Below are 26,273 nucleotides of genomic sequence, written 5' to 3'. Positions count from 1 at the left end.
AAATCTCGTTCACTGCGTTGTGTACCAACTTGATTCTGTATTTGACGCGATTCAAATATTGACAGGCAATGATTTTGTTGTTCTCGTTCTATGGCTTGCCCATGCTTCAGTCCAAATATCAAGTCTTCTGTTAATTTCATCCATGTAAATGTAGTGCAAGGCTATTTAATTTAGTGGATCGCGATTTCCCTGGTTGTTGAAATAGTACAAAACACCCTCGTTAACGTCCCTTCACAATCTCTCTATTCTCTGATTGTGTGTGATTGGGCCTGTAATCATACTGCCGCCACCATGTTTTGTCAACATTAAATCCGCCGCCGATACATTTTCTATTCCCTCATCTGACCAGAGGCAGATTTAGAGGTTGCCCGGCATCCCTTTTTCTGGGAAAAAATTAATTGATTATATAGGGAATCGCCGAAGCATGAACGGAGCGGGCGTAGCAGTCAGTGGGATCCATTTATGAAAATTTATGGATCCGCCACTGCTGACAGAACCTATACAAAAAACCCACTCCAGAGAGGAAGCTATTCAATACGGTGGCGGAAGTGTTGTTGTCACGACAATGTAGAAACATAATAAGCCTACTAAACCCATCAACTCCATCCAGTATAATGAATCTCCATCTTACTAATTAATGGTAAGTGTCTATATGCCATAATTGATTCGGTGCCGTAACGTTGCATACACGTCTGTGCAGTCGACCGGTCTTTCTCTCTTTGGTACCAGCGAAGTATATTCTAAGAATGGCACCTCTTAACCTCAATCTTTGTACTTTAATTATTTTTCCTTTCAGTATTTCACGCAACATACGTTCGCCACAACGAGAAAAGTCAACGACAATACCGGAAACTATACTATCAAGGTTGTCATCTTCAATGTCAGAAAAATCTCTTTTCTGTAGTCCAAAGTGAGCCATCCGTCAATATATTGTTCTCTCTGAGAGTTCTTACAGATTTCCAATGTCCGATATCTTGAAGTCACAATCCAACAACGATTTTAGTACATTTTTGTCGACATGGTATTTTGGATGGCCATCTAAACTATCAGTTTTCACAGGTTTCATGTTTCCATACTTGATGCATCCCATTTGCAGTGTCATCATATGCGCTAGAATGGTAACTCCTAGATATTGCAGTTCATGTTATGAAAGCTAGTAGACAAAATTTGATGTTATTTTTCTTTATTAAACATTTACCGCACATGGAGCAATCCAACTTTCCGAAGAACTTTCAACATTTCTGATTACTAGTATGCCATTTTTTTTTTTAGAGAAAACCCTCATCATAAAGAAAAACCTCATCATAATAGAGAAAAAGCTCATCATAATAAAGAAAAAACTCATTATAATAAAGAAAAAGATCATCATAATAGATAATTCGAAAAAGCTCATCATAATGAAGAAAAAGCTCATTATAATAGAGAAAAAGCTCCACATAGTAAAGAAAAACCTCATCATAATAGAGAAAAACCTCATTATGATAAAGAAAAACCTCATCATGATAAAGAATGAAGTACCATAAGGCAGTCACGGCGTTCTATATAACGTATAAATGTTGTGTTTTATATCAGTTAGAACAATAACAAATCAACACATAAAAGTAGGCTATGCAAAGTTTGTCGACCTAGATTAAGGGCGCAAATTTAGGACGGTGTATAATATAAACATTATAAAATGTGAAAACAGCTCGTTAAAAACTGTATGCGTTAGAAGCATTTTTCTTGATTTATCATCATCAGGAAAGATGAAAGCCGAATATTAGAAAGCCAAGAATGTGATATACAATGTAACCTAAACAGTTGGAGAGGTCTATGATAAAAAAGACCTAAAAAATAAACTCATTCGTCTTATTTTATTTTTTTACCAGAGGAAGTTGATATCTTAGTTTCTTATAATTTAAAAATGTATTAACGGACACTTTTAGAAAGGTTTGTTATTAATCATATCAGTACAGAAGTTGTACGAAATCAACCGAAAAAGGTAGAGAACAAAAATAAATAAAAAAAAAACCAATGGAACACACATGTTGTTACCATCTAAATAATACTATCAATATATATTATCAGATAAAAGGTAGTTCTACTTGCAGGAACAATTCTAAGTAAAACGCCAACTAAAAAAAGGTTGTACTTGTATGGCTTTATAATTATTTTGATCTGAGCGTCACTGATGAGTTGTATATAGACGAAACGCGCGTCTTGTGTTTTTTATAATCCTGGTACCTTTAATAACTATTTAAATAAGCTTTGAATATCTAAATTGTCATATGTGTTCGTTTATAATCCAGATAAGATTAATCGGAAACAGCGGTTAGTTACCGGGAAGAGGAAGTGACTGTTTATAGCAAATATTAGAGCATTGTATCGTTTAACAACAGGTAAATTGATTTGGTATAGATCACTGTATCTGTATATTAATTTTTTTTTACCCAGGAAGCCGCTTAATCAGCTTAATCATTGAAAGGTGTTTCTGTACGAACTTACATAACGTTCTTCAATTGTAGCACATGGTATTAAAACTATGAATCAATCATAATTTGCGAATTTTATGTATTTGCGAGAAAAACTTTGCCAGTTGGTTTGGTTCTACGGCTGACAATTGTATATATCATGATTTTATTATCCTTATAAGTTATAATTACATTTATTAAAAGAAAAACAGAAGGTTTATGTTGAACAGTAGCAACGGGGATCAGGTCATGATTCACACAAGCAAATGAGCTGGGTAGATTATTTGCAAAAATCATATTTTTGTCAAGATGTTTTAAATTATATTCACCTTTTATCTAGGCAAACACGCATATGCAGGTATAAAAGGGCCTCGTATAAAATTAAAATCATAGTATACGCAGGTATAAAAGGGCCTCGTATAAAAATTAAAATCATATACGCGATACAATTCTTTCTTTATTTTCAAAATTGATTGTCACATAATTCTCCTTCCTTCCTTGCATGACATACTTACAACACGATAGGAACACGCATCAAAGAGAAAATATAATGTAAACCTATGCGTAAGTGTAACTATACGCATGTTCTTGTTTAAAATAGGAGACGTACATAATTATACATTTCTAAATACGGAAGTAGCACTATGCCAAGGACGTTTAACATTGATAAAACAGATCAAGGTAACATTTAAATTCCCCAAACCGTTATCTTTATCAGTATACATACTAATATTTTGAATACACATAAGATCATATAAGGACTCTTTACCTGACTTGACCCAAAAGCGTTGCATATATCTTCGTTTAGAGTTTTTAAGTTGTGCAAACAACATTTACATATTAGTTTTTTTAGATAAAAAAAATGAGTTTGAGTTTCGCGGTAAGAGTAGAAGTACAAAAATATAATCAAATACATAACACCAGTTTCGCAATAACGCTTTATTACACACAAATTAAAAAGGAACACATAAAATCATAACATGAACACATATACAGAGTTTGAGAGACATATTGCCATAGGGTCATCAGCATATCAACTATAAATGTTAACATCTTGCAAAACAATTAAAATCATATACACAAATGATTGCATATTTCTTCCGCAGTAGTGCTTTCATCTTGTCATCGCTTGGCTACTACTTGAAACTCAAATTCGTGGATTACTTGAAATGTATTCGTTTCCTGTAACCATATCATTTTACGGTGGGAATTTTCAGGTAACCTTTGGAAAATACGGAGGTAGGGTTTAAAAATATTTGCTCATTCAATTAATTCGCTTCTTAATTGAATCATTTGACATTGTTATTCGTTTTGGTCGTTTACAAGCACACCCGACAGAAATAGGTTCATATACCTCTTCAAATAACATTTCCCCTTCATCTGAACATTTCGTTGCCCTCATTACCACAGAATAATGATATATCTCACGACAACCTAACCCTGTCTGATCATGATGTTTTGGTCTATTCCCGTCTTTTTGTAAACATTCGGAACATTTGCATTTTGCTTGCAATAAAACGTTCGGAATCCTATTGTCGTCTACATCGAGTGCAAAGTAATGCGGACAAGGATTTTCATAATCGTATTTTGGACAATTTTTATTAAGCCAGCTAATATGCATAGTTCTTTGAGACTTAAACTTATCGTCAATTTGATAATAGTTCTTCTTCTCATTTATATATAGTATATTAAAACTATCAGAATAAGTTCTGCTTCTATTTTTTAAGAACTCAATTTTAATTTTCCGCAACTTCCTTTTTGCTGGGTGTCTACATGGCGATGTTGTAGCCACACATGTTTGCAGTATCAATATTACCATAATGTTTATAATTACTACGTTGAAACTAGTAAAAATCTGCAAAAAAAAAGTGATATTTGTAAAAATGTGAATCATAATCAGATGGTAATTTTTTGTATACCAAATCAATATATAAAAACAATTCATCATAGATAATACAATGAAAAATTTCGACGTTATTTGAACTGAATTTGTAAACTAATAGGATGAAAAAACAATAAACACAAACATCCTAATAAGAAAAACAATTTGCCATTTTGATCCCATCATGAAAATATTTGCAAGTGCAATACATTCGTGATCTTTTATACCCATAATTCAAACCAATGTCCACTCAATAGTACTTTAGTGATGATTAAATATTGCAGTCCAGTTGACAAGTTACAAAGAAATAAACGATAAGCCAAATGATATATATAATTCATTGCATTACTTTCGGGAGTTTTTGATAAAATTTGTTGTTTTGATAGAGTCACAAGTTTGGAGGTAAGTGATAAAAATATAACAGAACATTTCTACAGTTGAAAAAACAGCATGTAGTCTTTTAATTGGATGTGTTCATTATATATTTCAATTTTATTAGTGAAATGAGCAAATATAATTATTGTTTATCGCAAAGAAATACTTTAAAATAATATTTAATCACTTTTTCTCGATAATCATCCTAAGAATATTTTTAGTAAAATCCACAGATGGACAGAGTCTATCAACATTATTTCTTGATGTAATTATTTGGTCTTGTGCTCACTATTTTAGTAGCTACGTATATACGTAAGTGGATATTTTTTTATAGTATACTATGTGCCCCTTTTTGACATGGATTTTTATTTTTTTATTTTCAAATTGATAAGTTTAGAATTATTTTTTTTGCTGTACAATAAAAAAAATGTAATGTAAGTTTTTTTTTTTTTTTTATAAAAGAATATGTTTGTGATTAAACATGCTTATTTGACATACTCCTGCTATAAAAAAAACTAAACTAAATAAATATATTAAAGAGAGAGATAGAGAGATTAAATTATATCCAATATAGTAGAGCAATAACAAATACTGGAAAAGGATTTATCTTCAATTCTCTGGTATCTTGGTCCTTACCTTTAAATAATCAAAGTACATTTTTATCTCAATCACTTTCTAGTGAAACTGAAGATTTGTATCTTATAGAAACTTTAAATATGATGGCAAAAGTATTTTTTTATTTAAGGGAAACTTACTTTATTTCCGGTGTAATGTTTGTTTATATTAAACTGACATCCAAATACACATACAGTTTTAAACTTCCTATATATTGCATAATAAAAGATGTAATCGATCTTTTTTATTGGTTGATATCGTATATATAATCATTATATGTGACTGCAGAACAAAAGATAGAAGCAGTTATTAGAACAGATGCATGAAAAGGAAACAAAAATCAATCTAATAATTACAGATTATCCACTAGGGGATTAACCTTGAAATCAATCTTAATAAAGATTATTTCCATCAATGAAGCGCTGAATACACTCACGACATGTTTTTTTTTTTAATAATTACAGTTATATTCCGCCTCTTGCTACGAAACATCTATCATTACTGATTACAGTTAAATAAAGAAGTTATATTAAGATCTATTAACAGTATTATTTAGAATTTGTAGCTGATGTATAGGGCAGGGTTGTAGAAATTTAAAATCCAGCATGTGACAAAAATATTTCCACGAAAATACCTTGTTAATCCTAAATGAGACCAATGATTTGTATAGTAGGTTTTACTATACAAATCCTTGATCTCACACAAATATGTGTCACTGGACGTAGCGAAAAACATGCAATTTATCAAATTGTTCAATGCGAATTTGACTTGAAAATAAACAATATTCCACTTTAAAAAGAAATATGTCAAGAAACGAGATAATGTTTTAATTTTAAATTTCACAAAAAATCAATTAAATTAATATTTTAAATGAAACAATAATACTTCTGCAAATCTAAAATGTCAATGGATTACTTTTAACCTTGTGGATTAACTATGTATATACATTTCAAAAGGGGAAAAAATGGAACAAAATATCATAAGTTGTTATCAAAATACGATAGAAAGAGAATACAAAAACTAAAGTGTTAATATATAAACTGGAATTTTTTACTTTACAAAAATCACAGTTATATATACCCCAATTAAAAAAAGGTTATATTAACTATTATCAAACTCTTATTGATGATAAAATAAATGATTTGAATGAAAATAATAAAATTTATCTATATAAATTTCTTAAATCTAATTTAAATAACCAAATGGAATACTACCTATCGCACTCAAATAAAGAAACAAGAAAAATATTAACCAAATTTAGAAACTAGACGATATACAATAGTACCATCAAGCGAAAGAAAATATAAAATTTGTAATATCTTAGATGATGAATTCCATTTTTAAAATAGAAGAGAAATCTTTCTAAAATATTATATACAAACATATGTGAATTTTAATACACATACCTTAACGGATAAACACCTGATTATACTTAATCCATCAACACCAAATGATATAAGAACAGTTGCTTCTTTTATAAAAGAGTCATTAGAACTGAGGAAAGGAAACCAATAACTCTTTTTAACATGTATTTTATTATTATCGAGTTTTCATTATGTTTGTTTTGTCTATGTATTTGCCATGACCAAAATTGGTTTTTGTTTGTTTTGCAGATAAAGACGTATTTATCTACAAGAAAAACTAGCAATCATAATTTGCTTGACAACAAAGTTTAATGATGTAAAGAAATGAATTTATGACTTATACAATTTAATTGATAAGTCCCTTATGAGAAGAAGAATAAAACCCTTTTTTGAGGTTCTATTTCTAAAACAAAATGTTCTCTCTTTCTACATCAATGTTTTCTTAGGTGTATACTTCATTGAAGGGTTACTGTCTAATAGAGGCTATATAGCACTATACTTGTGATCAATTTATAATACTTTTTTTATTTTAAAATAGAATTTGTTGAATATTACTACCAACGTGACATGGTGACAAAGCAAATAGTATTTATAAGATTCTTCTTTTTCTTTTTAATCCATCAACATACTGATGATAACGTGTCGGGCACTTATTTAACTATGCCGCGCATGCGTGGGATCTAATATTTATTTAGTCATGACAGTCATGACAGTGAATAATATACAAAAGATAAAAATAAAAATTTCAACATAATTTCTTTTTCTTCTGTTATAACATATATTTAAGTTCTACAAAATTTAGAGCATAACAAATCATTTATAACAAAATAATGAATCATACCCGGTAAAATCTTAAATTTTTTATCACAAAAGATGAAAAGTGTTAAAAATTGTTGTTAAGGACGCAATGCCTTCTCATCATTTGGAATCTGGCATGTCAGGGCACAATATCAATATACTCTTTTTTTTTCCCGGGCAATTTTGAGGTTATTGCATATATACAAACCCAAGCCTTGAACATGTTGAAGGTATTCATAACACATATGTGACAAATTATAATTATTGTACATCACCCACCAGTGGCTATATAAATAGGTATATCATCGTCGTAACTAGTCCGAGATTACTCTGACGTCCAAACGGCTGTTTTGCCAGACAAGCTGGTCTCGGACTACATCGTAACATGTGAAGATTGGTTGGTTATTGGTTAATAAAAAAAAGTGACAAATATTTCATGCAAATTTAGGACGTGACAGTTATCAATACATTAACATACAATATGTAGGATTACTCGATCAGGGGTTTAGGTCTTGTAACTGTTGTAATAGGCCATCCCGCACAACCATACCATTGTGAATACCCCACATGTCAATGCATGTTAGGCAATAAACAGGGGTGGATCCAGCCATTTTTAAAAGGGGGTTTAAACCATACTAGTTTATATGTAACTTTTTAAATCATGCATTGATCTTCCAAAAAACATGAAAAGGGGGGGGGGGGATCCAATCACAGGAACAATTTTTTAACAAGCCCAAATTCTCACTTTGCCTTTGAACAGGCTACTATCCAAGAGTGTGGAGTATTGGAACGTCGATTCATACCTGTATGCACAAATTTAACAAATGTGAACATTTTTCCTTCAAACTCTTGGGTGATGATCCATGATCAATGATTATTCTGATAGACATGTATTAAAATATTCATTTCTACTCACCAATATCAATTTCCAGCTCAGCTTATATTGTACTATAGTTTCATTCTACCATGTCAACGATTTTGTGTAAAATAAGTTAGCTATTAGAAGCGCTGACACTGCCGACACACATGCGACATGAATGCAACAAAAATAAAGGGTAGGGGTACGGTAACGTTAAATCGTTTACGGGCGAAGAATTATTTTCCGTTTTTAATTAAACTTGTCAGATTTGATTAATTATCGTCGAAAAATGTCCCTAATGGATAGTCATTCAAATTAAACCAGCTTTATTATGCTGTATGCATGTAATATATATGTAACCTGGTCTTTAAATGTACTTTAAGTACAGTGTCTGACGTATTTATAAACATTTTCTTGATTATTTATCCTATTTCAAATATAAATTTGAATGAATTTATAAGCCTTTTTCTGCTATAATATTCAAACTTTATATTTTAACGAAGGCTTCTGGTATGTAGTTTTTTTTTACAAAAGGCTCTCGAATTATAGACACATTAAAAAATAAAGATGGAAAGTCAAAAGCATGAGTCTGGCAAAAATAAACGGACAATGTCATGACAATAAACGGAAAACGATAAAAGACAGAGTTATATATATATTTTTTCCCTGCCTCAAATTTACTCAAATGCAATTTATGTAGGTAACATAAAAAGATAAATGATAATGCATTCATTTACAATATTTAAAAATAGTTACATCTTAAATTTAATTTAACATATTAAGATCACGTTTTCAAGTGTTCACGGCCGACATCCGTTATTATTAAATAAGAGTGTAAAAATGAATGACAAATTCTTCACCACGTACGGCAGTCTGTAATTGCATATAAAACGTATTGCAATCACTTGTAAACCATTAAATATAAAGGTTCAGGTGCTTATATTCAATAAATAAATATTATTTCGGCAATCTGTTGATTTTTTTAGTCAATTCGCGGCGATTTGTGCAGCAGTATGACTTTGAGCTACTTTTTTTATTTATATAATTATAAAACAGTGTTAAATAATTAAATAGGAAGAAGTTAGAATTCAAATTGAATATTTGTTTTATTTAAATAACATGATTAAGGGGACGTGGTAGACTTTCAGTTAAAAAAATCGTCTTCTTTCACAGTTTTATTTTATTCTTGAAAGGGGAGCAACCCCTGATAAATAATGGGAAAGTTTCACTCGTTTTGTGTCCAAATTATTAAAATCTGAACACGACTGGACACGGTCTGACAACATCTTGACGTCGGTTTGTATCCATGGTCTGTTTTGGTCTGACACGGTCTTAACGGATCTAAACAGCTCGCTAGAAGATACAGTCTTAAATATCTTGACATGCCTTAACGGACTAATTTACCTAATGAGACTATCGATCCGAATGGAGACTTAACGATTTGACAAATCTTGACGTTTTCCTCTAGCGGTAAATCCAGTCAATTAAGATACGATCAGACCAAAATGACCGTTTCAGACTGAAATCGTGCTACTAGTGGATATTATATAAATTAAAATATTGGGCAAACAATTAAAAGCACATTTTATGGGACGATTATTTATTTTGACTATCTGGTTTCGTAGGTTTGAAGTATTTATTTGCACCGTACTTTTTATACATTTTATACATTTTACACTTTTTATGAATTTTAAAATAAAATTGAAAATGGAAATAGAGATGGCGAATATGTCAACGAGACAACAACCCGATCAAAGACCAGATACCAGCCGAAGGTAACCAATGGAGTGAGAAAAAATCTCGCACCTGACGTGGTCCTTAGCTGGCATAATAATTTTTTTCATGAATTATCAATTGACAATATCTCGGAAAGTATAATGCTACTTATATATATTTTGTTTATATTTAAACTCTGTTCAACGTGTACAAAATTTGAATGTCTACAATATATCATTTAAAAAGTCAGAAATAACGGCGAACTACGCATATTTCGACATGACATCAAACACTGTTCGAAATTTGTACAAAACTGACCAAATGAAAATTCTGCAAAATGAATAATTTTTGTATCATTTTTTTATACTGTCTACTGTAGTTGAGTATCAAAATCCCTTTCACTGAAATGTTAATAAATGTGCTCGAGGCGAAATAATTTGACTTTTTTTGCATGAAATTCACAATACAAACGTCATATCAAATTGATTGTAAGCACAATCTCTCATCCCAAAGGGGAAGTACTATGACGATGGAAGTTTTTAACGACCTTAACTTGCAAAATACAGCCCTCGCACGATCGGCCCTGGTTTGAGCCTTTTTGGGCATTTAGATAATTTTATTGTTACCATAAGGTAATTGAATCATTAAGAATGACAAATACGAAAAAACTATTATGAATAAAAAATAAAAGTGAGTAAAAATTTCAAGGCTAGAATAGCTAGTAAAAAAATAAATTGATGAATAAAAATAAATAATGAAAAGAAAATAGAACTAATATAAAATGAAAGAATATAAAAATGATTTTTTTTATATAGAAAACCAAACAAAACAAAAATAAAAGTTAAATAAATGAATAAAAAAGATAATTAAATAGAGCCACCAAAAGTAGGAACAGTAGAAAAGCTAGACTAAGCAAACGGCAGTGAGCGACAGCAACGTTGTGCTGGTACATCAATGCAACAGACTAACAGTGGATACATTTGATATGCCAAATTGTGTGTCTGTATTAATTTGCCTAAATATGTGTATGTGAGTTTTACAAAAATAATTAGTAAAAGTCTTTTTTGTACAAAAAAAGATAAGTAAATAAATGGAAATGAAATAAATTAAAAACCAAAGGGTGTATGTATAATTTTGAATAATTTCGGTTCTGCGAATTTGAAAAAAAACCACCATAAATAGTTAAATAGTCAAAGGTACCAGGATTATAATTTAATACGCCAGACGCGCGTTTCGTCTACACAAGACTCATCAGTGACGCTCAAATCAAAATATTTATAAAGCCAAACAAGTACAAAGTTTAAGAGCATTGAGGATCCAAAATTCCAAAAAGGTTGTGCCAAATACGGCTAAGTTAATCTATACCTGGGATAAGAAAATCCTTAGTTTTTCAAAAAGTTGAAAGTTTTGAATACAGGAAATTTATAAAAATGACCACATTATTGATATTCATGTCAACACCGAATGTGACTACTGAGTTGGTGATAGCCTCGCGGACGAAACGTCCACCAGCAGTGGCATTGACCCAGTGGTGCAAATAGTTATCAAAGGTATCAGGATTATATTTTAGTACGCCAGACGCGCGTTTTGTCTACATGAGACTCATCAGTGACGCTCAAATCAAAATATTTATAAGGCCAAACAAGTACAAAGTTTAAGAGCATTGAGGATTCAAAATTCCAAAAAGGTTGTGCCAAATACGGCTAAGTTAATCTATGCCTGGGATAAGAAAATCCTTAGTTTTTCAAAAAGTTGAAAGTTTTGAATACAGGAAATTTATAAAAATGACCACATTATTGATATTCATGTCAACACCGAAGTGTTGACTACTGGGCTGGTGATAGCCTCGCGGACGACGTCCACCAGCAGTGGCATCGACCCAGTGGTGTAAATAGTTATCAAAAGTATCAGGATTATAATTTAGTACGCCAGACGCGCGTTTCATCTACATGAGACTCATCAGTGACGCTCAAATCAAAATATTTATAAAGCCAAAAAAGTACAAAGTTGAAGAGCATTGAGGATCCATAATTCCAAAAAAGTTGTGCCAAATACGGCTAAGGTAATCTATGCCTGGGATAAGAAAATCCTTAGTTTTTCAAAAAGTTCAAAGTTTTGTATACAGGAAATTTATAAAAATGACCACATTATTGATATTCATGTCAACACCGAAGTGTTGACTACTGGGCTGGTGATACCCTCAGGGACGAAACGTCCACCAGCAGTGACATCGACCTAGTGGTGTAAATAGTTATCAAAGGTACCAGGATTATAATTTAGTACGCCAGACGCGCAGAAAAGAATACCGAGTTATGTTTAGTTAGCATAACTTCAATAGTTTAATTGAAGGTAGCACTAGATATATTTTTAATGAAAAAAAATTTTATTTTCTTAATTTTTATACTAAGATATATGAATTCATTTATTTATTTATTGTTAGCTTTTTATATATTTATTTTCATTTATTAATTTATTTTTAAAAAAATAATTGTTTTTTTAAGTCTTCTTGAAGAGCCTGCTGTATTTCTTTCGATTACGACCTGACTCCATTTCTGAGTCACTGACCCTGGTAACTCTTGCAGTGTAGTTGGACGTCTTAACAATATTTTCTTTAGTACTGCAGATATTCTTGTAGAAATTGTTTTTTTTCACTGTCGGTTACGACCCGACTCCAATTGTGAGTCAGTGATCGGTAACTCGTGCCAGGTGGTTTTGTTGTTTTTAGGAGCCTGTTGTACTACCGGTTACGGCCTGTCGCCATTTCTGAGTCACTGATCGGTAACTCTTGCAGCGTTGTTTTGTTGTTTTGAAGGGCCTACTGCAGTACTGCCGGCTACGGTTTGATTCCCTTTCTGAATCACTGACCTGTTGGGAAGAACTATACGAAATTGTTTCGAATTAAAATGGTCTGGAACCTTTCTGTTCATCATATTATAGTAGACATATTTAAGATACCATGTGTGGTCAAAGTCTACCAAGGAAGCGGAAGACATTTAGTTATGTGTACAAATTATACACCTTAATTGATTATTGAAAATTTTAGTTCCACCTGGTTTTTTTTGTTTATTTGTTTAGATATACTTTCAAAATAAAAAGCGCAATTTAGAGTAAAGGATTATTTGTATTACCAAAATATTCATACTTAGTTACCCATTTTCACGCAAATATTGTATTTGTTTCCTTTTAATGTTGTACAACTATAATGACTAGATATACTCCTTGTGATATACAAACTTATTTAAAGTCAATAAAACCAAAAAGCGGATGTTGGCTCTTTTAAAAACAGTCTTGAAAATGTCAAAGAAATTGCAGAGTAAACAAATTTAAGATTTGTGTATTTATATCGAGAACTTAGAGCAATTTATAGTTTATAGTTTAAAAGTGCAATTAATGTTTTCCCTTTTCATGACTTTTCACAAATATGTGTCGTAGCTACAGCAAGTACTTTAACTACAACAAAAAAGGACGAAACTGTTTGTCAATTATTATTATAACTAACTGTATTTCAAATAAGCACGAAATGAAAGATAAAAAAAAAGTGCACAAGTTCATTTCCGTCAGACTAAATAAGTTTTTATAATAAGCTCGTAAGGAAACAGGATTTTCACACCATATCAAAAAGTATAACCGTTTCGTCACAACGTCCTCAAAACGTAATTGATTTTGTTGTAAAAGAAATATAAGTTATAATATTACATATGGTGTAGCATTCTACTCTTTTCATTTGATATTATGATCACGTGTTTTAAAGATTGTTTTACGAATCCGAAGCTTTTTTTCTATTTTTTTTTAAAGTGTATTGGCTCTATGTTTCTTTTCATATGTATATTGACGGTTGATATAATAAAAATATTTAAATATAGATTAATGACTTCATGAACCATGGAGAAAGCGCTGAAGCAGACGTAAAGAAAATTTAATTTATCAGAAGATTTCAAGAAATGCAGACGGTAAGGCTACAAGAAAATTAATGCCACAAGCTATGAATTTGAATAAAGAATATTAAAATTTCAACCTGAAATATTATTGCAAAATTACAATTTAAATATATATAGAAAAAAACATTGAACGCCATTTTCCCAATTCATTATAAATTAATAATGTTATATATACATTAAGGAATTTCACACAGTCAATACGTTATATATGGACCTGTTCGTCCTCGGTTAATATAATCTGAACATGTCCGTATATTACGCATTGAAATCGTCAAAAGAATATAATTAATAAATACAAGTCACGTTGACGAACAAACCAGTACAAGGATTCTATCAAAATGACTTGAATATCAGATAAGATTAAAAAAGATATATCGTGAATCATATCTAAATAATCATTTAAAGTATCCGTTCTATTTCTCTGTTCTCTTTTCTTCAGATTGAGTAATATAAGGTATAGTTAGTACAAATTCTGTACTTTGATGATTTGCTTTTCTATTTTTTTTTGAATTTCGAAGAATAGATGTAAAACGAATTTTCAAATTTACATAAACACCTTTTTTGCAGTTGTATGAAACGAATTAGAGAAAAATAAGATTCGATTTTCTTTGTTTCAAACATTTATAAAAGTGCAATAAAGAAATAAAATGTCTCTAATAGCAGTAATCTTGGCTCAATTTCGTCAAACTATAGCCTTTCATTTGACTTTTAGTGAAGATGGGTTCTGCATGTGTTCAGCATGTGGTCCATGCATAAAAAAAAGAATTTCAACATTGGAAAGTAAGATAAGGGAGCCACCTGGATGAACCATTTCAATAACTAATCAAGCCAACAAACAAGTATTCTCATACAGGTTAAACGAAGAATTAATCTATAGCATGAAATCAGTCAAAGAGAAATCGTCATAGACAAGACAAAACAATATTTTATTTGAGTCTCACATCTTACAAAACATTTACATAATATTACACAAACAAGAGCCACTCTAAAATGAGTTATGAAAGAATACAAAATTACTATAATTTCTCATACATATACACACATTAAATATAAAACATATAACATGATAAAAATATACATTTTAAGAACATAATAAACATTTTCTTTTAAATAAATTAAAATATCAAAGCAGATTTTGGCAGTATAAAGGTAAAATATTTTAATCACTAAATAAATATTCATATTCATATTTATGTGTACAAATGTATATGGAATTAAATGACTGTCTTGGTATGTTATCTCGATGAATAATTACACGGCATCTAGTTTAGTGTACGCATGAAATGCTGATATATTATAAAGAGTCCATGCATTTTCAACTGTTTCGTTTGGACTAATTTGAATATGCGTTTCAGTATGTTTCAGTATGTTTAAACCAAATTTGCAATTATTTTGCCAAATATAACCGAGGTATAATACTTTCATATAATATTGATTAACACATAAATATCAATCAATATCCAGCCACACAAATTATGAGCTATTCACTGAATCTTAAAACCAAAAAATGTACAAAATATACTATTTAGAATTCCTATAATCATGTAGACTTTTAACTCGGAATTGAACAAGTCATATAAAAAACCTTAAATGAACAACACTATATATCAACTACTAATATAAAATAACATAAAATGAACACAACTGGGTAAAACGCTGTATATCTGCCGTTTAAAAAATATAGATTGCTTTTGATAGGGACGGATCAACAGATTGACTAGAAACAATTTGAATACTTATAAAAGTGTTGGATACATGTGGTTGGAACCATATATACCAAGACTTATGTAATATATGTTTTGAATAAGCATAAAAACATACATTCAAACTCTGTTTCAACTTTGAACACAGCTTTCTCATTCCCTGTCTTTAATTGACCCACTTGACATTTTAGATTTCATACGCTTCCTTTTACATGCGCATCCTGCTGACACAGATTCTAAAACTTCTTCAAACTGCATTCGAGAATCAGATTCGTTAGAACATTTAGTGACTCGCATTACCAGTGGATAATAGAATACCTCTGAACATTCAAAGATGCTTTCACCTTTATTCACACCATAATTAAGACTGCATTCGGAACATCTACATTTTGCCTGAAGTAACATTTTTGGAATTCTGTTATCGTCTACGTCTAATGCATAATAGTGGGGACATGGATTATCATTCCTTTCAAGCGGACACATTTTGGGAATCCATTCAAAGTTAAGTGTTCTGTTTGATTTAAATTCAGCAGGGATCTGTCGATCTGTCCTTTTATTATGTTTGTATAATAAATTAAAACTATCAGAAAAATAAGAACCTCTCTTGATTATATAGTCTGATTTTATTTTCCTCATTGTTGCTTTGTTAGGACGTTTACATGTTAACGGCATCGCAATGGCAAATACAAATGGTGCAGCCACATAGTACATTACAACATATAAAAGAAGATTCTACAAAACACAAATTCATTGTATCAATAAGGAACATTATAAAGAAGGAAGATACAAATATTAAATTCGAAAAAGAACAATAAATGATAGAAATAATGAACTGCTAGTTTTCTATTGTAATGCATGAAATATTGCCTTTGTACACAATATATTTATAACTTGATGGTTAATCGAATGGATAGTTCTGTGTTTTTCTTTAAAGATATGCAGTGTTTTAATTGTTTTGATATATATATATGCAGTAAGAGTTTAATTTATAGAGATAAATTGTTATAATGTATTTCTATTTGATGAATTTGTGCATGAGCTTACTTGATTCATTTTTTTTTATATTGTAGGTACAGTAAATTATTGATTTACTTGCTTTTCATATTATTATAATGCCTCAACTTATATATAATACATTAACTTCATCACCTGCATATTTTTTCCTGAAGTTTTCCTTTGCCTTCATTATTAATGACATGTCAACACTTGCTATTTCACTTGAAATGTAGTGTTACATCAGGTCAAAAAAATGCAAAATAGCAAACAATATCTTAGACCATTTTTTATGTTTTCCTTCTTATGCGTGCTACTTTATAATAGACATAATTGTTGTTGATATATGCGATGGTTATGTAATGTTATTAGGTTATATGTTTGTTTAATTGTTATCTTACCTTATCTAGTAACATGTTTACTCAATTTGTTATTATGGGATTTTGGTTGAGATAAATTAAATAAGGACTTATATACTCGCCATAGTTTTGGATTTTTTACTTTTATTTATTTTCATTTGCTTAGATATTTTCCACAAAAAAGGAACATTTCTCTTTTAGTCATAACTTTTTTCTTATCTATTTGTGATCAATTATCATGATCATTTTCTCCATCAGAAAACAAATAATATTTTCTTCCGTGTTTACTATTTAAAAAAAAAAAATATCCAAGAGATACAGTTCTATAGTACTAGTATTTACTGTATGCTTGACCACCTTGTTATTGAATTATATGGTGTTTCCAATTTTGAAAAATGATTTACAGATGATCGATATATTTTTTCGCGGAAGACAATTACCGGAAGGACTTCCTTCAGAACATTTTTTGTGGTTTATTGCACAAATGATTTGTAACACATATATATGAGGATTTTACGCTTTTTACATAAATACTTGTAAGTACAGTATGAAATCCGGATATTTCCTCCTGATTACATAAATCAAATACATAAATAAATACAAAGAATTTAAAAATAACGTACTGTAAGATAAGATAATAACTAAAATAAGTATACATACATGTATAACTATATAATGAGGTGTTACTGTTGTCAATGAGACAACTGCCAACCAGAAACCGAATGACTGGAACGTATACAACTAAAGGACAACGTACACCTACAATTAGCAAGACCCGGAACGCCATAAATGACCGGCATGCAAATGTTACATAATTCGAGAGCCAAAAATCTGATTAATGCTTAAAACCCAATATAAGAAGCAGCGAAACACAAATAAGGCAGATAAGTTGTTGTAAGAAATATCATAAAAAATATACCAAAGTATGTCCTCAAAGATTTGTTATTACCGTATGCACAGAGGAAAGAACATCCCCTCCTTCCTCATATCTATTATAAAACAAGTACTACTTTTTTTAATCAATATACAAATCTTGTATGTGTGTGCGCCGGACTCGCATTTCGTCTACAAAGGTGCAATCAATAGTTTTTCTGTGACGTCATATTTTGAGAGACCATGTATAAGTGACCCTTAGTGGTGGTATTGTTGATAAAGATACTTGTATAAAACTAGATATCACTGGAATCAGAATTTTCTCTAATCTATATTGAAATAAAGACAAAGTGATTTTTTGAATTAAAAAAAAACACAACATCAAATGTCTTGTTTGTTGATAATACATGTAAGCGTAATGGGAGATTCGAATGCCTAAGTAAAGTCAGTTAAATTTTAAGAAAATATATCTTTGAATATTGTTACGGCCAGAAATCGCCTTTAAATTGTAGCCAACAAAAGACACAAATCAATAAGAAAATTTAACAATATTTATTATACAAAAGTTTACAAGAAGTATTACACAAATATTACTGTCAACTTAACTGTCAAAATATGAGTCCAATCTTTTATCTTTATCTGTATCCGGATATCTTTCGGAATCCAATCTGAATATTACGGTCACAATCCAGTATGATGTTGTTTGTAGAATAAAAGTGTCAATTCAAATGCTATGAATATTAATGTCTATCGATGTCTAAGTCTAAGTCCAAGAGTGAGTGTTTAACTTTAGTGTCTGTATATATATAGTTGTCATGGAAGATTCTAGAACAGTCTATAATGGAACATCCTAGAAAGTTACAATAGAAGTTTCTAGTAAAATGTAGAAGTTTATATAACACATCTTTTATTAAGATCATTCTGGAAAGTTCCAATCATTCTGTAATTGTTCCAGTGATTTCTTAACTGCACAGTTCTAAGATTATTCTGTAAACAACTATCAGGCCACACAACACAAATCAGGCCAACATAAATAAATACAATAATTACAATATCATAACAATATATAACTTACAAAAGGGTCTATCATCCAGTTTATTGACATTGAATTGCACTCTACTATGCTGCATTCTTTGGCTATGCAGTTCATCATGTTCATGTAGACTGTTGAATATGTAAAAAATGCGGAGTCTTAGATGACGTATTCCATTTCTTGTTGTATTGTGACATTGACATATCATTACGTTCTAATTTTGTGGCTTATCTAAAAGACTATGTACCATCATTTCAACATCTTGATGAATTTAATAAACTAAAACACATTCTAAACCCCATTCCTGAACTTGTTTGTCATATTGGAGTCTTCATTAAGCAGTCTTTAGAACTGAGGGGGGGGGGGGGGTCAGACCCATGTCAGACAAGCTCATGCTTGTGTTTTATACATAAATTTATAATTGAACTTTTAAAATTTTTTCTATTATATTGTATTGTATTTCATTGTATTGCATTGTATTTAGAATGTATATTTGTTTGTTTGTATTGCTTGACCCTTATGGGTGTAATTTATCCTGATTTTGTTATATTACATATTATTATATTTAAATTCAATATAAGGACAATATTAACCAAATATATTTTAGATATTTTATCTAAAACTGTGAAAAATTAAAAATATATAAAGCAACTCAATTGTTTTTATTAGGTCAATGGTATAAGGGAGATTATCCCAATTGACGTTATAAATAAGGGAGATAATTCCTATTGACGTAATAAAAAATTGTACTGAAATTTATTAGGACAATATCAGCCAATCAAATTGCAAGAAATTACTCTTAATCAGGATAATGTCTTTTATTGGTTTTTTTTTTAAATTTGTAAACACTAGTAACTGCGACACACAATTTTAACACAGAATCGCGTATATCACGTTTATATAATTTATTTATCAATGTTTTAAAGAACACGTGTGTTTATTGTGACATTTGTCAAATGACTAGATATACCGGTTTAAGGTATACTCTAGAGTAATGAGTATTTCACGAGCTAATATAAGCGGGAAGAATTGTAACAGCAAATCTGTGTGTAATGATGTGTCATTCTACGCTTGCATTTCGCACAGTTCAGTCTGGTAATTTCCATTTAATATGTCCGAACATACAGAAGAAAGTCTACTTCTACAAGACGACTCGTTACATGATAAGAGCAGTGATGGTGCAACCAGATCATCTTCTGATAGGGACTTACATGACACGTCCTCTCTATTCAAGTTGTACATGGACGGGAAAATGGATAGCCTTGAATCCAAGTTGGTACGTGAACAAGACGCGATGTCCAAAAAGATAAAAGAGGAGGTCCTTGTCAAGTTCAAGCATGAAGGAACCCGAATTCAATTTAAGTTTAACGAAGAAATTATGAATGATCTCAATAAGCTCTACAAATTAATACCGTCAACAGAGGCACAGAGCATTCGTGTTGTTCTGGATTTGCTAGATAAGTTCAAGGCCGTTATAAGCTAATACAGATTGCTGATTCCAAACCGTCAGGATGGTCAACCGTCCGTGAGTACGAGTCTAATGATATTGCTTCTGACAATGAAGATGAGAAGACAATTCGCCAGGCGGAGAGTCGAGCCATGAAAGACAAGACAAAAGGGGTCCCGCTCCGTATTCCAACAAACCCAGATTGCCACCATCCGAAACCTATGCTAATCCTACCTACAATCAACAGTTTCAGAGACAGCCCTTTCGTAACAGTATCGCACGGCGTGAGCCGTGCCAGTGGGACATGTGCTTCTTTTGTAAGCAGTTTGGGCATTGGAGAAAAAATTGCCCCCTTAAATCTTGTTGGTGTGGGATATTCTGGAGTTGCCAATGACAAGTAAATCTGCAGATGCATCCAGAAAAGTAAATGATAAGTAAAATTTTACTGATATAAATTGTTTTGAATGTGAATATTGGTCACAGTATGAATTAGATAATTTCTTAACTCAAATTCATTATTTTGAAGAAATTATTCATAATTTCATGTCATTTACGGGTGTAAAAAGGAAGTTTAGCCAAGCATGTAAAATTTTGGGAAAGTATTGGAGCAAATCCCTTTGTTATCGACACAATAAGAAACGGTTATGGCATTTATTGACCCGCCGGTAAAAATGTTCTTTAAGAATAACAAATCGGCACTGCTGAATGAATCATTTGTCAATCAGACTGTTTCTGAGTTAGTTTCTACAGGTTGTGTTGTTGAAGTACCATTTCAACCTCATGTTGTCAATCCCTTAAGCGTAGCGATTCACAAATCTGGCAAAAAATGGCTTATTCTTGATTTATCTCATCTGTTTTAAATACATCAATCAAAAAAGACAAAATAAAATTTGAAGATTAGATGATAGCAGTTCAGTATTTTCAGAAGGATTTGTACATGCAGAAATTTGATTTAAGTTCTGGATATTTTCATTTGGACATTTGTCCGCAGCAACAAATCTATTTAGGTTTCAGATGGAACAATAGATTTTATTGTTTTACAGTTTTAGTATTTGGTATATGTACGGGCCCATACATATTTACAAAATGTCTAAGACCTATGGTAAAATATTGGCGTCAAAACGGTATATATGTTGTATTGTACCTTAATGATGATTTTGGTATGTGTACAGATAAATCTAAGTGTATAGAAGATTCAAATTTTGTTAAGAAATCTTTAGAAGACGCCGGTTTTCTTATAAACGAAGGAAAGTCAATTTTTTCCCCTATACAGTCATTAGAATGGCTTGGTATTGTTTTGAATGCTAGCGAATTTAGTCTTGTTATCCCAGACAGACGTGTAAATGATTTGCGTGTATCACTTGTATCAGTTATTGGAAGATTTCCTAATACAACTGCTATGGCCTTAGCTAAGGTTGTTGATAGAATTATTGCCATGGCTCCAGTCATTGGCAATGTAGCTAGAATTATGACAAAATTTGTTTATATGGCAACAGAGTGTAGAACAGAATGGGACAAACGGCTGTTATTTGCATGTCCGTACAAAGTCTTATCATAACTGCATTTTTAGTTAGAAAAAATAACTAGTTTAAAAATTAAGTTGTTGGGGATTACTCAAAGTCACATGTTGTAATTTACTCTGACTCCAGTGGTAAAGGGGCAGGTGCATATTCAGTAAAACTTGACAAGAAAATTTTTCATGAAACGTGGGATTTTTCTGAAGCTCAAGAAAGTTCAACATGGTGGGAGTTGAAGGCTATAGAGCTAGCCTTGATATCTTTTCAAATATTGTAACGGTAAATCTGTGTGTAATTATGTGTCATTCGACGCTTGCATTTCGGACAGTTCAGTTTGGTCATTTGACACCAAACACTTGTTATGTTGTCAATATTTTAAATTGATGTATTCATGCTTATGATTGATGTGGATGTTTTTTAAGATTATACATGCTTGAAAAGATAGTTAACAAAGATATTTATTTTGTAGATTGTGTATAATTGGAAAATGATATGTTGAAGCAGCGGCTACGGGCGTGCAGACAAATATTCATGTATTGTAAATAAAATGAATAAACATGCTTAACTGTACTGTCCAGGCGAGCTTATATCCCAAAATAGTGTTTGGTTTTTTATTTATAAATATTTTATGTTCATTTGAGTTGACGAACAAGAACATAACTCTGTTTATCTTTATTTCTATATATAAAGTCCATGAGTTCCCATTTCAATTTCTGTTTTTCACAACAGCAGTTAAAATATTTCGTGTATCAAATACTTTACTTTAGAATCGGTTTATGTTACCTTCTTTACATCTTTATTTACAAGTTTTTTCTCACAATAGGACTAAATAGTCCACGGTTAGAAGTGGTGTTACATCCCTTTGTTAAAACAACACGGTGCTGAGGAACAATCTTACAGGTTTCAACAACAACGAATAAATTGATGATTTGTTGCCGTTTGTTTTCGTATAGTCCAATTTTAGAAGGTTCTTAATGTTAAAGACTTTGGCCCCATAGTATATGTATATATATCAGTTTGACTGTCCCTTTGGTATCTTTTGCCTCTGTTTGATATGCCATTAGTTTAAATACAACATGTTAAGACAGTCGGTAAGATCAATTCGTTATACAGTGTGCTAATGACCTAATACGATATATATGGAGTCAATAATTATCATATGGAAATTCGAGCTTCGCACTCACCCCATATGAAATTTATTGAATCCATATATATCGTATAGGTTACTAGGACACTGTGTAACTCATAGTATCAGCATTTAAATACAAAAATGACATTCAATCTTTTTGGTATAATCTGTAAGCCTGTTTACATATTTTTGAAGTAAACTAAAATTAAGCTTTACAATAAATGAAAACAACACTCCATTTTTTTTTCAATTTCATTTCAAAAGGATCTGGAACGCTCATCGCTTAATATTATTTATGTTTTCTAAATTCCCATTCAACCTAGTATGCAGAAATTTGTATTGATTGGATGTGTATTGACGTGGAAATAACATTCTATTTAGGTAAATTTAACGGGTCATTGCGGGTATTCATACACATATCTCAGGTAATATGTTTAAACAAACTGTCTTATATTAACCATGTTAACATTATGTGTGTTATAGAAACAGGATCAATATTGTGATTTACATTATTCTACAATGTATCTAACTAAGAAGTTTGAAGGAATAAGATTAATGTGAAACCAATATAACAAATCTCTCAAAATAGTTATGCAATTTGAAATAATTTACAAGAGTGAATTAAGAATTTTAAAAAGAAAAAAGCAACGGATTACCAACTAAAATACAATGACGCATTCGTCTGACAGTAATTGTGAAAACATATCTCCTCTCGGTGTACTATTGCCCGATGAACGTTCATGTTTATTAACCGACATTTGCATAGAACGTGAATATTTCTTTGTTGTCGATAATGTCAACAGACGGGTCAAACGTTACAGGAAAGATGATAATTGCTTGCAGGACTACATCTTCTTAGAAGATCCATGTGGGATTTGCAAATTATTTTTATCTTCTCATATCGTAGTTACAGAACCATGCAATAAACAATTGACGTATGTCAGCGTAGAGGGTAATATGATCCTCAGTTCTCGAAGGAAGACTAATAAAAAATATAGTGCAATCCGCTGCTTGGACGAAACAAGGCTTGTGGTTGGTTGTTGTGAACTGGCCGATGCTTCCGTTGACATACTAGATTATACTGGGAAAGTCCACCGGACTATAAATAGCAATGAGAAAGAATATCCCCTCTTTGTAACACCTGCCTGCTTGGCTTGTTTCAACGAGGAATATGTAGTTATTTCTGATTCGGGAACAAGGAATGTGACGTGTATAAACAAAAATGATAAAGTTGAATGGATTATTAAACTCAAATGTTCCCCAAGTGGCGTTTGTGTGTCCAAATCGGGAATTGTGTACATTTGTTTGTACAATGAAAATAAAATTGTGACGGTAGATAATATACATAATGGTAATATTGCAGGAAGTATAGACGATATCAGATTAAAAAATCCACTCTCAATCAGTCATTCAACTGGAAGTTTGTTCATTACAGAGGAAATGCCGAGTGATAGAATATTCCAAATTCAGGTAAATTAATATATCCGAATTCTTAATTTGAAATGAAGATTTTACCCTATTATATTTGAACTCTTTACAGCTGTTTTCCAACATTCAATTGAAAAAATTACAATTAAAAAAAACACCTTTCTTTTTGAATATTTATTAATATCATGGTGCCACATATAGCCTACGGTAAACAATAGAAATTACATGTAAAACCCGTCTTCATCAATAATTTTTTAATGTATGATGACTGAAATATACATTGAGTAATCAAAAAGTAATTGCAAATATTGAAACAACATCAAACATAAACAAAAATCGTCTGTGATAAACGAAAGATTCAGAATATACTATATTTACATATATAATGGGTATCGCATGTAAAGCAGGATCTACTTGATCTTCTGAGGCACATTGGATCACCCCCTGGTTTTAGTGTGGTTTGCATTTTTAATTTTCTGTATCTTCAGTCTTTCTCTTGTTGCCACTTTATCAAACGAGCTTGGAAAAATATATGTGATGCACTTCAATTATTCAAACCTTTAGTTACAAAGGTATAACTATGAGACAACATCCTTTGATTTAACTAACAAAAGATTTCTAGAGGTGAAATACAGTAAGCAGTACTGACTGCCTCATACTCAATTGACAACAGATAAAACTGCATTTGAAGTATTCTTTGTCATCTTTCCAGTTGCTGGAAATGGGACGTTGAGTTTGGTTAACAAACACAAATTTTTACCTGAATGCTAGATTTAAATACATTTGAAGTAGTGTAAAAGTTGGTCATCTCATCTACTAGTACTTAGTTTTGTGTATAGCAAGTAAGTCTTAAAAGTGGAATTGTCTACATATTTAGTTTGAGTTCTTCATTAACTAAAGTTAAGGTTTGGACATCGATACCAGTTTAAAAAAGAGGCAAACAGAACGATTAGAAATTTGTTATTTATAGGGATAACAAGTCATGACTTCTATATTTCCAGTTACAAAAAATACAAAATCTGTTCTAAAATAATATATACAAATTAGATATGAAACAGTTATATTGTCTTGAAAGTAATTATAATTTCTTTCTGGTAGTTTTATATATGCATTTCAAATATACATTTTATGGTATTTTTCCGTTTCAGATTGATGACCCGTTTGAAGGTAGAGTGGTAGATCTTTCTAACATTCATCTCATTACAACGACGGACCATCAACAAATCTCTTCCTTAATATCAGAAGAAGAAGAACCTCAATTATAACGTATTGACTATAATTGATAAAAGATTATTTTAATAAAGCACATTAACACCAAACCTCCTTCTTGGCAGAAGTAACTAAGGCAAACAAAAAATAAACATTCACAGATTTAACACAAAACAACTTCTTTAAAGGTTTGTTAAAATGTTGTAAATGACTTGGCGATACAATGAATTACAATGGCGAATACAACTTTTACAATATTAATCTTACGGGTCGAACATAAATTAGTTAGTAAACATATCTGGTAGACAAGACACAGTTAGTCAATACATTAATTAGTTGCATCTTTAATATTATAAATATTCAGGTCAACAGGCAACACGTTGACAAATCAATTAGCACATACCTACAACTTCTCGTCCAATCAAATTGTTTGAATTTGCCTTCTAAGTTTAATAAATAAAGGCAACAGTAGTATACCGCTGTTCAAAACTCGTAAATCGATGGACAGAAAGCAAAGTCGGGTTAACAAACTAAAGCTGAGGGAAACACATTAAATATAAGAGGAGAACAACGACACAACATTGA

The 26,273-nt window shown here is 31.1% G+C and overlaps 1 protein-coding gene across 1 annotated transcript; it reads left to right on the top strand.

Annotated features, from left to right (window-relative positions):
* Window positions 1-23,448: 23,448 nt before the first annotated feature.
* LOC139527642 (uncharacterized) lies at window positions 23,449-25,798 on the top strand. Its single transcript, XM_071323181.1, has 2 exons — window positions 23,449-24,521; window positions 25,628-25,798. Exons 1-2 carry the CDS (start codon window positions 23,721-23,723, stop codon window positions 25,742-25,744), a joined length of 918 nt encoding a protein of 305 aa, XP_071179282.1. The 5' UTR covers window positions 23,449-23,720; the 3' UTR covers window positions 25,745-25,798.
* The last annotated feature ends 475 nt before the right edge of the window (window positions 25,799-26,273 follow it).

The sequence above is a fragment of the Mytilus edulis genome, chromosome 6 (genome assembly GCF_963676685.1).
Source record: "Mytilus edulis chromosome 6, xbMytEdul2.2, whole genome shotgun sequence".
In the NCBI taxonomy this organism is placed as follows: domain Eukaryota; kingdom Metazoa; phylum Mollusca; class Bivalvia; order Mytilida; family Mytilidae; genus Mytilus; species Mytilus edulis.
Note: the sequence above shows the minus strand (reverse complement) of the source record. Positions and strands in the feature narration are given on the sequence as shown.

Excerpts from the sequence above, each read along its gene's own strand:
- LOC139527642 (XM_071323181.1), top strand. The coding sequence starts at position 23,721 with ATGACGCATTCGTCTGACAGTAATTGTGAAAACATATCTCCTCTCGGT. Across the intron at positions 24,522-25,627 it reads ATAGAATATTCCAAATTCAG|ATTGATGACCCGTTTGAAGG; the intron begins GTAAATTAATAT and ends TTTCCGTTTCAG.